Genomic DNA, 16,025 nt, shown 5'->3' on the forward strand with positions numbered 1-16,025 from the left:
AAAAAAAAAAAAAAAAAAAAGAAGCATTAGGTTATAAGGGATTGGTAGAATCTGGATTCCTGTTCTGCTTTTGTTTTAGCCTCTGGAAATTTTCCTTATTTTCTTTTTTGCTTAGCCACGCACTAAAAAAGATTTAGAAACTTAATGCAGCAGTTTTAGAAGTTTAGTAGTAGAAAGGTTTTTCATGGTATATCCAGTCTTACATATTGTCCATGGAACTTTATCCTGTTTTGCCTACTTAGTTCTCCATGATTTTTTAGGATGGAAACTATTCTGATACCTTTTATCCATCCTCCTTTCAGGGTCTTCATTGCTTATAGACTTAAGGAGTCTTAAATTGTGATCATTTATGGCCATGGGGTGTGAAATTAGACCAGGAATTGAATGTGATGTTGGCAAGTCTGGTTCTTTCTCAGAAAATCAGAAAAGTTATGTGCGTGTGTGTTTGTTTCGTGCATGTGTGTGTGTATCACAGACACATACATGTAGCATACACACTATATAACCTACATATGTGTGTATATAATGTGTACTTATGTAGGTACATACATACTATACACAACATACACATTTACAAATGACGTCACATTTATTATAGTTTGATTTAGTGATTCTGGGAAACTTGGCTGGTCTAATTTTGTTAGGCCCACATTGCATAAGGAGACCAGGACTATTCACTTAAGTGTTTCTAATACCTGACCCCCATTGGTTTGTTTTTCTGTATGAATACTTTATGATCCCTGTCACTGGAACCATAATGATAATTTTAAGTGTGGAGAATCTGAAGCATTTCTTCAATTAATAGGCAGTCTTTTAAAATATTTCCATAGCTCTTCAGAGTAATTATTTAAATTAAATACTTAAATCTTTTGTAAAGGATCTTGAAGAGTTCTACTAACATACACTAGATTCAGACACATTATGATGGTGGTAGATAGTAAGTGAATCAGTAGTTTCATTTTGTTCTAGCTTTACATGTTTAAGTGTTAAACTTGACACTTTGAATTCCATGCAGTGAAACTGGAGCTAATCTACCAGTGTTAATTATAACCCTGTATATACCAACTGTATTAGATTCAATCAGTATCACCAGACTGTAGATGGAGTATTTCTTTTATTTGGCAGTAGCATCTGAAACCCAACTTTTAGCTGTGAGATTTTATCACCACCACTGAAAGCTGCAATGAAATAAATCTTATTGCACTTAATGCAAATTGATACAGAGGCCAAGATGAAGCCACTAACATATCTTGTGGTGCTTTTGTGTCTTCAGTTGCTTATGCTGATTAATTGTTCTAACAGTGTGACATTATCATGGTAGTGGTTAGAGCAGTCTCCATATCCTTAATTTGGAGTTTTCTTGCTTTCATTAGTTTATTTCCTAATAGTCTGTTGTTGATTTGACTGATGTTTTGTGACAAGGTCTCCTCCTCCTCTTTCTTGTGCTATTTAACCAATACCTGGTTTTTAGTAGGCTCCTTGGCTAGGTGCCATTTGAAACTTCTCTACCCTGTTTTTATCCCTTTGAAAATAGCCATCATGGAAGTGTGGGGTTCCCTTCCTGCCTTGAGGGAGAGTTCCATCACAACTTCTTTTGGTTGCGTGGGCTATCTTAGTGAAGCCAGTCAGATATCTTGGTATTTGCAAAGTGGGAAAAGGATTTGAATGTATTTGGTCTCCTGTGGCAGTACAAAAACATTTGGGTGTAGTCTTCAGCTTAAACTTCATCAATTAGCATATGCTTCCCCTGTCATGGATGGTGATATACAGTGATCTACTTTCACATTTTGCACTCTGAGCATCCAAATTACCATAGTAAGGTCTGAATTAAATTGTTAGACAAACTGATTAAGTTGATAGATAGACATAGCAAGGTCTGAATTAAATTGATAGAAGTAAGGAAGGGAAGGGGACTTTAAAATCCTCTTGACTTCCTGCAGTTTCTGTTTCAACATGCTGCTCAAATCTGTTTTTCCACTTTATTTTTAACTTTTGGAATAAACAGAAATACTAATGATGCTTTTATGGAGCTTAATAAGAAGAAAATGTTTCAGGACTAAAACCATGACAGAAGTTAAAAAACATATATATGAAAAAGAAAAGAACAAAAATTCTGGAATTTTTTCTTGGACTAATCAAAAACAAAAGCAAAATGTTCAGTCTTTTGTGTCTTGAAGTTCTCCTTGGTTCTGAAAACATCTCAACAGATAAACTTTGTTTGATATGATACTCTTTTGCATCCATCTTTGAGGCAGTCAGAAACCCACATGTTAGTTTCCTACCCTTACTTCTCTTTCTCTATCTTTAGCATACATGGAGGATCTCCTCTGTGCCAGGCTCTGTGCTATAAGCTGGAGATAAAATGGGTAAGACAGAGACTCAACACACAGGAGATTAACATTTTGGTGTGGGGAAACTGACAAGTGAATGGGCAATCAGAATATAGTTAAATAGATTCTGTGATGGCATTAATAACAAAGGAAGAACACATAACAGAGTGTATGTGATTAGAGAAGGTTTCCAGAAAAAGTAAGGTGCAAGCTGAGATTTGAAGAGTGGATTGGGAGTTAACTCTTAACTAAGAAGAAAACCAGGAAGAGCAGTCTAGGTCCTGGAAACAGGATTCCTTAGCCATGTTTAGACTTTGACTGGCTGCTGGTTGTTTCTTTGATTTGCCTGCTACCTTTGAAGAATGAACAGTGTTGTGCATTTAGGATACTTTGCTTTGAAAGTAGCAGACTATTGAGACAAAGTGGAAATAGGAAGTTTCCCTTAAAATAGGAAATTTATTAATGCACATAACATGAAGGCTGGAGATAGGACTGTTTCAGGATTAGCTCATCATCAAGGACCCAGTTGTTTTCCATCTTTCCCCTTTGCAATCCTCAGGTTATTGGCAATATCTCCTCTCTTCTCAGGATGGTTGCTTCATCCCTAAGCATTGTACAGGACAATGTCCAAAGTAGGAAAAGCAGTTTCTTTTCCTGCATCCTTCAGGAAAGAAACCTTTCCTTGGATCCTCACTTCCAAAATTCCCTTTACTTCCATCAATGAGTTGTGTCATCTGTTAGCTGGTCACTGACAAGGGGAATGGAATTACCATGATTGGTCTAAATTAGTATTTATCCCTTGCAGTAGGATGGAAAGGTGAAATACCAGAACAAATTGGAACTCTTCCAGCAGGAAGAATGAAATAGCTGTTGTGTAGGCACAACTAATAGGCAGCTAACTCATCATAAAGTAGAATGTGTGTGTGTGTGTGTGTGTGTGTGTGTGTGTGTGTGTGTGTGTGTGTGTGTCTTTTTAAAAACCACTTAGCTTTGTGTCAGGCTTCATATTGCATTAGTTTTTCCTGTTTTCTTTGGGAGTCAGGCCCAGGTGTATCAGTAACAAGCAATATAATTTTGATCAAGGCATTTAACTTTTCTTGGCTTCAGTTTCCTCCATTGTACAATAAAAGCTTTGTATTCCATCCCCGAGACCTCTTTCAACTCTAACGTTTTAGGAGTCCATGTGACTTTCTTACTTTCCTTTGCTCTAAAAGGAGACAGACTGATGTACTACAGAGAACACTTTCTAGCTGTGTGGATTTGGCAAGTTACTTCATCTTCTTTTAGGTTCCTCAGTTATAAAATGGGAATGATGTCTAATTTATAAGGTGCCTAGGATATAAATGAGATAACACATGCTCATTACATTATTTATTTATTTTCTCTTTTGACAGATTGGAGCTGATGTTAAGTTCTTGCAAGTGATATAATCCTGTATTGATTCAGTACTTGGGAATCATAAATATTTTTGTTGAATAGAATTCCTGAAGTGTTTTATAAATTAAAATCTCTCTCTTAATCTAGGTGGAATGTTTAGAAGTATGTGTCAGATATGGACACTAGGGTAAAACATTTTACTTTTTGCAAAAACCTGTGGTTTATTTGGGATTTTTTGGAAATTAGACTTCACAAGGCAGCATTTACGTAGTTGAGTAAAAATTTAGGCTATTAAAAGTTGCTAGTTTCCAAACATATCTTATTGTTTACATTTCACTAGGTACCAGAATATTCTCTGGATTATCACAAATAATTAAACCAGTGGTGCAGTTTATTTTGTAGTCTTGTTTAACTGTGACATTACCTATGGCACACATGTGAAAAGCATATGACTTTGTTTTCAAGATCCTGCTTTCTATTAGAAACGGATGTTTAAACATTAGAGTACTTTATATAAAATATCATTTAATAACAAGTTATAAGACTTTGGCTAGCAAGTATTATAGAATATAGTTTTTAGATTTTTAAGCAGCCTCTCTTTGCTTGGTCACATCAAATTTAAATTTCAAAGCATGTTAGAAATGGGCCATCACTAGATGGCAGTCTTTCTCCAGTTTAATCCATTTATTGTGGGGGAGGGAGATAACTCTGTTCAGGTGCAATGTTGATTACCAATATTAGGTTAATTTCAGGAGATCTATGACTTTTCCAGAATTTAAGACTTGTTTATTTTTGTTTTTAGCATTTTATATCTGATAGCTGGTTAGCACTAAGTCTGAGATACAGGTGAAATGCTGATGTGAGTTGAACTGTTAGGTACTGCTCTATAATTATAGTTGCCTTTTCCTGTTAGGCAGTTTGAAACAAAACCTTTAAATCAGTGGTTTTTAACCCTTTGATAACCAGATGAAAACTGTGGATGTTTCCCTTAAAAATTACACATATGTGCTTCTGCTTATACACATAAAATCTGGAAATTGTGGTTTTCCAAATGCATACTCATGGAACACAGGTTAATTAAATATAGTCCAAAACTCCTGTTTTAGATGTGTGGGTTTTACACTTTATTCTAACTTTTAAAATTCTCAAGATATTCAGGAGATTCACTATAAATCTTTCATGTTATTCAACATTGTTATAATTGAAGAGAATATTAGAATCATAAAGGCCCTAAAATAGGAGAAACAGGTGGGGCCTAGTGATAAGGATATAGAAAATTCATTAACTTGTTTTGAACTGCCTCTTTACAGTGTTCTGAAAAATGTATGATCTTTACATTATTGCTGACTGGACTTGAAAGTGGAAGTGAATTGCAGAAATTTAGAGCTAGGCTGATGCTAAAGAGGATTTCTAATTGATTGCTTCCTATTTTCTAATGAGAAAGCTGAGGGTGAGAGAGATTAACTGAATTGACCAAAGACTCATAGCTAGTTAATTACATTGCTAAACACCAAGGCCATGCAGTCAGGCAGCAAAAATCCACTCTTCCTTTCTTTGATTTATACTTTTTTAATAGAAGGTTCAGGGAGCTAGGATAAATTATGAATTTCTTAACTATGAGATTTTCTTCTCCTTGAGGTTATCTTTTGTCATATTAATGTAGATCTTTGGAGGGAGAAAAATAAAAAGTTTTACATTGTAGAAGGAAGTATACTTACTACCTAACTTAGAAGTATTAATGGGTCAAGATATAACTGAATTTGAAACCAAGAGGCTTGTCTCAGTATTGAATAATAATCTTCTTATGCCATTAGGCTGATGAATTTTCCGTAGTTATTCCTCTTCTTCAAATGGCAAGGAATACTGGTGCCATTACATGGAAATCTTTCTTTTCCTTTCCTTTGGAAGGGGAAAAGTTATGCTTTTTTGAGGTTAGTTGAAATGTCAATAGTAGATTCTGTCTTGTGTTTCCCAATAGCTCTTTTAGGCAAGTGGTTATGCTATAGTATGTCTTAGTTGTCAAAGCCGGGATTGTTTATAATTTATTTGAAGATCTTGTCCCTTTATTTCAAATGAAGGAGAATGAATCTGGATTGCTCTGGTTTTTCTGAAGTAAGTGTTCAGAATTCTTACCGGAATCCAAACTTGTATATATATTTTTTCTATGGTTACTGCTTGAGTTCTGGGTAGTGGAACTGATTTGCTGAGGAGTGGGTGCTCTCTTATCCACAGGACAAGGGTGGTGATCTGGTACCTACAAATGATTATAGAACCAGAAAGTGTTGGTAATGAGCAAATGTATATTTGTTGAATAAATGTCAGAGATCAAAGTGTTCTTAGAGGTAATGTTATTCATTTACTCAATGAACGTTTACTCACTGCCTATTACCTGTCTGGCACTGTTTTAGAGGTACAGTGGTGAATATGGCAGACAAAGTTCTTGCCCCGGAGTTTACAATCTAATTGGGATGGGTTGGGGGGAAGATAGATAACAAACTATGGATGATGAGAAGGAGAAAGTTGCTTGAAGATATAGGGGGTGAGTGTTACTAGCCTAAGAACAGTAAAAGCAAAATTCTTGAGGCAGGAAGAGGCTAAAAAAAAATCCTCTGTAGCAGGAGCATAGAGGATGGAGGAAGGCAAGGCTAGGGGGTGGGACCTAGAGAGAAGCAAGGTTAGAGAGCTAATCAGAGGTTAGATTATGTGGTATGTTATAGGCTGTGGTAAGGATTTGTGATTTTTATTCCTTTTGTAAAGAGAAGGAATTGGAGCGATTTAAGCAGGAGGCTACATCTGAACTATTGCTTCATAAAGACCATTTTTACTGCTGTGTGGAGAGTATCTGCATTGGGACAGGGAGTAGAGGGGATGAAGAGTGCAGAACGGAGACTTTTAGGAGGCTATTGCATTGATCCAGTGTGCCAGTGATACAGGTTTAGACTAGGGTTTTAGTGGAAATGGTGGGATGGTGGTCAATTTTAAGATATGTTTTGGAGGTTGAGTTGTCAGGACTTACTAATGGATTGGATGGGGTGTATGATGGAAAGAGGTACATGAGGAGTGATTCCTGGACTTGCATTTTTGACTTGGGCAACTGGATAGTGCCATTAGCTGAGATGGGGTAGCTGAGTGGTGGGGAGCTTTTGGGAGGATCAGGTTTGGGAGTGGAGATAGTTTGGTGATAGATGATTTTTTTGTTTTTCTATGTTAAAATTTGAGATGGCTTTTAAAAATCCAATTGGAGTTGTTAAATTATAGCTGGATTTGAGTCTAGTGCTCAGAATCGAAGGTATAGATTAGGAAGTCTACCACTGTAATAGATAGTATTATAAAGACATGGGATTAGCTGGCATTTCTTGGTGAGAGAGCATAGGTAGGGAAGAGAAGAGCTTTTACGAATATTTAGAAAAAGAATAGAGGAGGAGGAGCCCAGGAAGGAGATTGAGAAGGCATGTCAGTAAAAGGATGAAAATCACTTAGTGTTGTATCATTGAAGTCTAGAGAAAACAGTGTTTCAAGAAGGAAGGTATATTTAAACCATAGCAAATGCTGCCTTTAGGCACAGTAGGATGGATGCTAACTAATGGGGGCTGAGGAAGTAGAAAGAAGTTTTGCTGGGAAGGGGAGCAGAGAAATGAGATGGTAGCTGGAGGGAAATGTGTATGTAAGGACAGGTTTCTTAAAGTCATGTTTAAATAGGCATGAGAATGAGTTAGTGGAGTGGGAGAAATATATAATACAGGATAGGGATAAAAGGAAATAACTGCAGGAGTAAAGTTCTTAGAGACAACAAGAATGACCGTAGATAAGAGCTTGAAATACTTTTTCTATTGTTATAGGAGGGTGGACAGAATAGGAGTTTGAGATGTAAGTAGGTTGGTTGAGGAGAGGAATTTTTTTTTCCTGTGAAGTGCAGCTGAGAGCCAGAGAGAGGGTAGACATTTGAGGAGAGGAGAAGTAAGGTTTTCACACATTTTGGAGACTACAAAGTGATTTTTTGGTGGTGGTATTTGGTGGGATAATTTCATTATTTTTAACTAGTGGTGTCTGGCTGCCCAATTTAACTTTGTCGTAAGATAGCTAAACTGAGTCTAGCAGCACAGTTAACGTGATTTCTCTCCAGCAGCGTCAGGTTCTTGGGTATAATCTTGGAGTAAATGTATAGTTGGGTTTATCCAAAATTAAGTTTTTCTAGATTAGTTTAATTGAGAAAGAAAGGTACGGAGGAATTGTAATTCAATCCTTTCATTTTATGATGAGAATTCTGTGATGAATACTGTCAAACACTTACATATTTTTCAGTAAATAAGGAAACAAAATTTTGGATTTTCCTAAAAAAAAAAACTCATCTAGCATTGGGGCAACATTAATACAATTGGATTACTCTGTGGTTTATGTAACTTAAATATCTGATTTCCAAATAAATTTGCTTCTGGGTTTGTAATTCTGTTTCTCTTTCTTAGATGTAAATCTGGTATAATCTCCATGCCATTTTTTTAAAAAGGTCTGTCTATGATGGTGAGGAACATGGACGATTCATGGAGAAGCTTGAAACTCGCATCCGCAATCATGACCGAGAAATTGAGAAAATGTGCAACTTTCATTACCAGGGCTTTGTGGACTCTATAACGGAACTGCTGAAAGTAAGAGGAGAAGCCCAGAAACTCAAAGTAAGGAGACTCTAAGACTTGTTTCTCTCTGTCTTGGGGTTTTGATGAACATTAAAAGAGTGGGGAATACATTGCAGGTGACATATTTGTACTAAAAATTTTTGAATAGTAAGAAAGGAGTTTATACTACAACATAGATAACTGGGATTATGGCTTTTAGCTGGAAAGGATACTGTTTTAAGTTAAAATTTATTTGGGATAACTATGTGTGGATGAGAACCAATGACAAGAATCAGTTTCTTTCAAACAGAAACTCGGTTGACTCTTCATGTCATCTGTCTGCCTCCTTGCTAGATGAAAGCCATCACTGTTGGATGACAGAATTGCACGGCATGGCTGTAGAAGTCTTTGCAGCAAGGCAATCTGAGCCAGAGGAAAAAAAAATTAGTGTTAGTTGGGGAATGTCTTCTACCAAAGCATGAAGGTTCTTTCTTGATATAACAGATTTAAGTTCAGGAAAGAGGCTAGCTATATTGGTTTTGTCCCTGGCATAGCAAATTTACGTATCTTGGGTAACTGACTTTGATACAGAAATATTACTCTTTGATACTATTTGATTATGGGATGCTGTCCTAGTGCCCACTGTTGCATAATAAACAATATATACCATATTATCTTTATAAAATTTCCAAAATTTTGAAGTCCAAAACACATTGGGTCCCAAGGTTTCAGATAAGAGTTTTTGGACCTGTACAACAACTATCCAATCATCATAAGAAATATAATATTGCCAACAAAATTAAATCTCTCTTTTTTATCCTTCTCAGTGACTCTCTCCACCCTCCCCTCCAAAAGTAACAACTCTTCTGATTTGTTGTTAATGTTCTTTAATGCTTAACTATTTTAATTGAAATTAACTTAGATTCCTTTCTCAGTCAATGTACCAAATTTAATTTCAGATGAACTAAAGAGTTAAATGTAAAAAAACCATAAAGGAACTAGTAGAAAATATAGATGAATATTTATGTGATTTTTAGGAGTGAGGGATACATTTCTAAACACAGTTCCTAAGCCAGAAAGAAAATATTGATAGGTACGACAACATTAAAATGAAAGAACTTTCTATGTAGAAGTTAAAAATGTAAAGGTAAATAATAAATAAAAATATTTACAAATACACATGACAAATGATTGATATCCTAACAGAAAAAGTCTACAAATTAATACGAAAAATATGAACACTCTAATAGAAAACTGAGAAATACATGTTCATATACAGTTTACATAAGAAGAAATATAAGGGAACTCTACAACTTAGAATTAATTAGCGGAATGCAAATTTAAACAATAAAGTGCCACCTAATAAAATGACAAAGATGAAACAAATATTAAGATTGGAGATGATACCTATCAACCTGGGAATGCCTGGTTGGAGTGTAGACTGTTAAAACTTTTAAGGAGAGCAATTTTATTTATCAATACTGAAAACTCCACATAGTTTTAAGATTTATTCTACAGCTACAGGTGCATGTACAGAGATGTTCATGTGTTTCATTTTTAATGGCTAAAACTTTAAGATGTCCCTGAAAGTGATGTACTAGAGGATTAGTAAAATAAATCATGGTATATCCATTTAAAAGAGTAATAAACTACAATATATTGTAGAAGGATATCTGACATGGGAAAGCATTAGAAATGTTTGCTTAATGTGTAAAGCAGATTAAAAAGTATGAACAATTTGATTCCATTTAAAAAGTTATACTGAGTTTTGGGGGGCTGAAAAGCGTCAAATGCACAGAAGTATCTGAAATATGTGAAAACAAAGATACGGGGCTTCTGCCAGGAGCTGTATGTGCTGTTTGTCCTCACTCAGCCATCCCAGCTTCCCATCCATCTTCACCTTGGGCTGTTCTTGATGCCTCTATTCCAAAACCTCTCCCTCTGCTCCTCGGGCCCTTTGTCCATGATGGGCAACGGGGTGCTCTGTGTCTGGTTACTGAAGTAGTCATGTGGTTAATTACCTGAATATTGCCCATAATGCTCACGATTAACACCTGGGAGACTCTGCTCTAGGGGGCATCCATTCAACCTGTGTTAAGAGCCTGTGGAACTTAGAAATTCTTGAACTTGAGAAAAGAGTTTAGAAAATGGAAAAGGTTAAGTATTACCTACTGTCAGTACTATTTGAACATAACAATGAAAAATCCTACTCTCTCTAGGATGTCCATTACTTCTTTTGATTCACAGTATGTATGTTGGTACGTGTGTGTGTATATATACACACATACATATATATGTTCTCTGAATCAACAAGTAGCATCCTAGACAGGCAGTATAGATTTCCTCCCATTGTTATGTTCAAATAGTATTGAAATAGTAATTACCTTTCTTATCAGAAGCTTTGGTTAGGCTCCTATGGATGTTTTAGAACTCTGGTTTGCATGAAATCAATTTAGTGGGCCATGATCAGTATTTTTAATAAAAATTGAAATAGAATAAAAAAGGAAACAACAAAGTGTATTACATGTAGTAAGTCCAAACATTGTTTCTTAAAAATTTTGTGTGTGTGTGTCTGTGTGTGTGTGCGTGTGCATGCGTGTGCATTCCCTATACTTGTGTACTGGGTTGCAATGTAAAATATATTTCTTACAATGAGTTTGAAGTAAAAAAAATTTCAGAAATGGTGAACAAGTTATTTTAGTAGAAACAGCAATGCTGAATTTAGTAGTATTTATGGAAGGTTGAATTTTTTGAAATCTGTTTACATGAAAAAAACATCTAATTATTCTTGAACAATGATCACTCAAGGCAACCCACCCCATTTTTATTCACATCACTTAAAAGCTTTTACTTGTATTGAGCTGATATTAATCCCATTTTTGAATAATATTCATTTATTGGTTTGAATAATAAACTTTTCAGTCTCACTTATTCTAGACCAAGGATCATCAAGCTATATCTTGCAGGCCAAATCCAGCTTGCCTCCTAATTTTGTAATAAAGTTTTATTGGAACACAGCAATGCCCATTCATTTATATTATGTTTATGGCTGCATTTTTGCTACAATGGCAGTGCATGTGGTAATCTGCTCAGAAAGTGATAGTCCAGGTATAGTGTATAGTGTATAGTTTAGGGCAAAGTTTTCAAACGTGTGTTCCTGAGAAACTAGTTTCTTAAGATGATCCTCAATAAAAGGATGTTACATAAAATAAGTTGGAAAACACTGTATGATATCTCCTTCTTGGGCTTCAGGAAGTCCTGAATAAACTAACTTGTTCAGTGGTATTTCCCATACATATTGACGTGTGTGTGTGTGTGTGTGTGTGTGTGTGTGTAGAGTGCAGAGTACCTTTCAACTACCGTTTCTTGGTGTTCCAAGAGACATAATAGGAAATGCTGGGTTAAGGTAGTGTCTTAAAAGGAGTCACAGTTATTGGTGGAAGTATTGAAAGCCTCTATTAAAGAAAACTTTAGAAGTTAATGTTGCTCATGTTTTGATAATGTTTAAGAAAGTGAGGAAATTACTATTCTATATACTTAATTTTTTTATATCAGTTGATTCTTCAAAAGTGGCTACCAAAATAAGTGGTGCCAGTTCCTTTAAATTATGAACTGTACATAATTTTAAAGCTTGTTCACCTGATTTTGACTGTCTGATGGAGATATTAATTTAGAAAAATGGGAATGTGCAAGTGTTAGAAACTATTAAGAATTAATAATCCAAAAAATTAAGATAAAAGGTTTTCTAAAATTAGATAAGTAGAAATATTTGACCTGAGTTAAAAAGTTCAATTTATACTCAAGTTTTCTAGGAATACATTGGTGAAGTGAGGACTATCTATGAAAAATTTGTTCTTTCTACACATAGTAGAGATGGTAAAGTTCTTTGTGGGTTATTTTTTCTATTATATTTTTTCTTTACTTTCCAAATGAAAGTGTGATCTTTAGTTGTTATGTTATTTTAGTTTGTAATATTTCAAACTGAACATATTTTTTAGTAATTTTTTTTATTGTTCAAAAGGTCATACAAATGTTCCGTAGAAAAGTTGATATAATTTCATCCCAAGAGAACACCACTAAACCAAAATGTGGTGGAATATGGAAACAATCTGAATACCTATTCTTAGTCTTTTCATTTAAAATTTTGATCTTATCCAACTGTTGTCTAAATGTTTTTTATGAGTTTAAATTGTCTTCTCTCCACAGAATCAAGTGACGGATACTAATAGAAAACTACAACATGAGGGAAAGGAAGTAAGGCCAGTTTACCTTTTGAAAAAATCTTTTCTGTTTCCTGTCATTCTCTTTGATAACTGTGTTCTTGATTTAGTGGCTTGTAAGACCATAAGCAGCATGTTGGAGGAACTTGGACATTATCATTGCTTCTCCTAATGTTTATCTGAAGTAAATGAATATAGCATTAGAAAGCTTAATGAGAGTATGTAGCCTTCTTCCTTAGCTGTGTTTTTAAATCACTTGAGTAGTCATAATATGGCCAATGCTGTTTCCTCTGCCTGGAATGTTCTTTCCCAAATGTTTACCTACTTCAGACTTTTGCTCCTCACATGTCCTTCATGAGGCCTTTTCTAACCACCTTATTTAGAATTGCAGTCTCACTTTCACCCCTTGTATTCTTTTTATCTTTCCTGCTTTATTTTTCTCCATTGCACCTATCATGCTTTGGTATTATACAGTTTTCCTTATATGTTTGTTTTTTGTTTGTCTCCTTCCATTAGAAATTAAGCTCCATAAGGTCAGGATTTTTTTTTTTTTTTAACTGCATTGCCATATCCCCTCTACCTGCCTAAACAGTGACTGGCACAACATGAATATGCATAAGCATTTGTTAAAAAAAAAAAAAAAGAATCTTTGATTCTGTTAATTGATAGTATTCACCATTTAAATCATCATAGTTTATAAGATTATTTTATATCCATTTTCTCACTAATCCTCATGGCAGACCTACGACAAGGTCAGGACTGGTATTATCACTATTTTATTGATTAGGAAACTAAAACAGATGATTTGCTAAAGTTTACATAGTAATTGGAAGGCTGGGACTAAAACCCAAGTTTTCTGACTTACAGTCTATTACTGTTCTCTGTATCATGTACCTTCCTCATTGCCTAATACTCATTTAATGTTTAATTTTAATAATCTTTAAGATTAGCCTTTGATCGTCTTATCAAGTTATTAAGTTACTGAACTTAATCAGGACCATTCCCTTTTTTCTTTTTTGCATAGTATCTAAGTAGATAACATTTTTAGGAAAGGGTATGGGATAAATACTATAAGAGACCACGTAGATTATTGCTTTTTAAAAGTTTGTCTCACATAATTTAAGTTTTTGCAAAGAATGCAGTTTCTTCTAGTTTTATTGTGGTATGACTTCAGATGGAAGACTTTAAAATGCTGTGAGAAGAAAAGTGAGTTACTCTTCATTAAACTGGAACTCTTGGAAAAGCCACAACTTCTAACTGTGTGGTTTATTTGTTGAAATACAGATTTAGTTGCATATTATTTTCAAGATTCATTTGAAGCTGTATAGGAAGGACTGTTTTCCTCTATGAGTCTAGCACTGATCACAGAAATATAGGATCTTCTTAGAAGATTGATGAAATATAAATCATGAAGAGTCTGAATAGGGTGTGGAGCAAATCTGCACGCTTTTTCTTTTCTCCTGGATAGCCCCTGAATTTTAAGATTTCATTTCACCTAGCCTTTTCTAATGTAGTATGTATGCATCTTGGGGAGAAAGTGGGAAACCATACAGGGATGTTTTACTGGTTGAGAAAGGCAGTTCCGTAGTCCACTTGGCAGGTCTTACTATGAAACTGTCTGGGATTTTCTGATGAATTGAACATAGAGTGGAAAAATGTGACTGAAAGCTTTTTATTTACAGCTGTTGGCATAACTCAGGTTTTTTTCCCTCTTGCTAAGCTGGTAATAGCAATGGAAGAGCTGAAGCAGTGTCGACTACAACAGAGAAATATTTCTGCCACTGTTGATAAATTAATGCTGTGTCTTCCAGGTGAGGAACTGGAAATAGAGTAGAATTCTTGATGCAATTCCTTTAGCTTTAATTAGTCTTTTCACTTTCTCTAAATAATGCTTGTGTGCTCTTTTTCCCCTTCTCTTTCAAGTCCTGGAGATGTATAGCAAACTGAGGGACCAGATGAAAACTAAAAGGTAAGATATTTTTTTGTTGAATACTTTGTATTATCTAAAATTTCTGTTATTTAGAATTTTTTTAAAAGTCCATATTTAGCATAACCTTTTAAAAAATATTTAAGTCCATATGACATCTTCTCTCGCCTTTTGTATATCTATTGATTCATCCTGAGAGTTATTTACATATGCTGATGTATTTTGTCATGTATTATGTTTAATAAAAAACACTACACGTAGTTTGATTTTTAGAAGACCCAGCTTTTTAGGGGAAAAGCATGTAACTGTTTTAGTGATAGTTAATTTGAGAAACATGCTTTGGTTTAGTATTATAGTAGAAAAAATAGTTACTGGTTTTTCTGGGGTGGATCAGTCAGGGTTCTCCATTGAAATAGAACCAGCGGGTGTGTGTGTGTGTGTGTGTGTGTGTGTGTGTGTGTGTGTGTGTGTGTGTGTGTGTGCGCGCACAGAGAGAGAGAGAGAGTGATTTTTTTAGCAAATTGGTTCACATGATTATGGAGGTCCAAATCTGCATAGTAGGCTGATAGGCTAGTGTCAGGGAAGAGTAAATATTGTTGCCCGAGTCTGAAGGCAGTCTGCTGGCAGAATTCCGTCTTCCTCTGTGGAGTTTATTTAGTCTTTTTCCTATCAAGGCCTTTAACTGATTTAATGAGGCCCACCCACATTATGGAGAGTGTTCATCTTTACTCAGTCTACTGATTTAAGTGCTAATAATCTCATGTAAAAAATACCTTCACAGAAATATCCAGAATAATATTTGACCAAATCTCTGGGTACTATGGCCTAACCAAGTTGATATATAAAATTAACCATCACAAGGGGCAAGGTCAAGGTTAAGTTCAGAGAAGTCTTTTCCTGTGTGTTATTTTCATCTGGTTTTATTCCACAGGAAACTTGATAGTGACTCTTTGGCTCTTCTTTCCAAGCTAGAGTAGGCATCTCCACCCTCTCTGCCCTGGAGTACCCTGTGGTATGATGGGGGTATGTGGAAGCTATAAGATGAACAGGACACATCTTCCTGGAATGTTAATTTTACCTAGTTTTGAGGGAAAAAGTATGGAATTAAAATGTATTTAATACTGAAATAAGATTAAAAATATTGTGAATAAAAATGATAAATTCTCAAGAATTTTAAAGTTAAAGCATGAGGCATCAATATTTTTTGAATTTCTTAAGATTATTTCCCAGACTGCCTTCTCCCTGGGAGGATACATTCATATAAGAGAGCATAGATTGAACAGTATGAGAAATTCTGTTCAGTGAGATAGAAAGTAATATTATTTCCCTGATAACCTTTTTGTGAAGTTCTAAAATTATAGAAAATTACAGAGATTAAAAAAAAGCTTCAGTATCAACTTCTCTGAATTAACAGATAGCAACAATTCCAGTTTTGATTCATATATATGTAAATATTTATGACATATATATAAACACATATGGACAGAAAGAGGTAAAGATGTACATTTTAAAAAATTATAGATAAAACTCATATCCCCTTCCTCAGTCCTATCCCTTTCCC

The 16,025-nt window shown here is 34.9% G+C and overlaps 1 protein-coding gene across 1 annotated transcript in view; it reads left to right on the top strand.

The window, feature by feature from the left end:
• Positions 1 to 16,025, top strand: part of EXOC6B (exocyst complex component 6B) — a 688,324-nt gene that overhangs the window by 69,457 nt on the left and 602,842 nt on the right. The window contains exons 2-5 of the mRNA XM_007453376.1: positions 8,212 to 8,377; positions 12,524 to 12,571; positions 14,258 to 14,348; positions 14,461 to 14,506. Coding sequence (XP_007453438.1) covers positions 8,212 to 8,377; positions 12,524 to 12,571; positions 14,258 to 14,348; positions 14,461 to 14,506 — 351 coding nt within the window. The remainder of the gene's footprint in view (positions 1 to 8,211; positions 8,378 to 12,523; positions 12,572 to 14,257; positions 14,349 to 14,460; positions 14,507 to 16,025) is intronic.

Source organism: Lipotes vexillifer, unplaced genomic scaffold, assembly GCF_000442215.2.
Source record: "Lipotes vexillifer unplaced genomic scaffold, Lipotes_vexillifer_v1.1 scaffold253, whole genome shotgun sequence".
Lineage (NCBI taxonomy): Eukaryota > Metazoa > Chordata > Mammalia > Artiodactyla > Lipotidae > Lipotes > Lipotes vexillifer.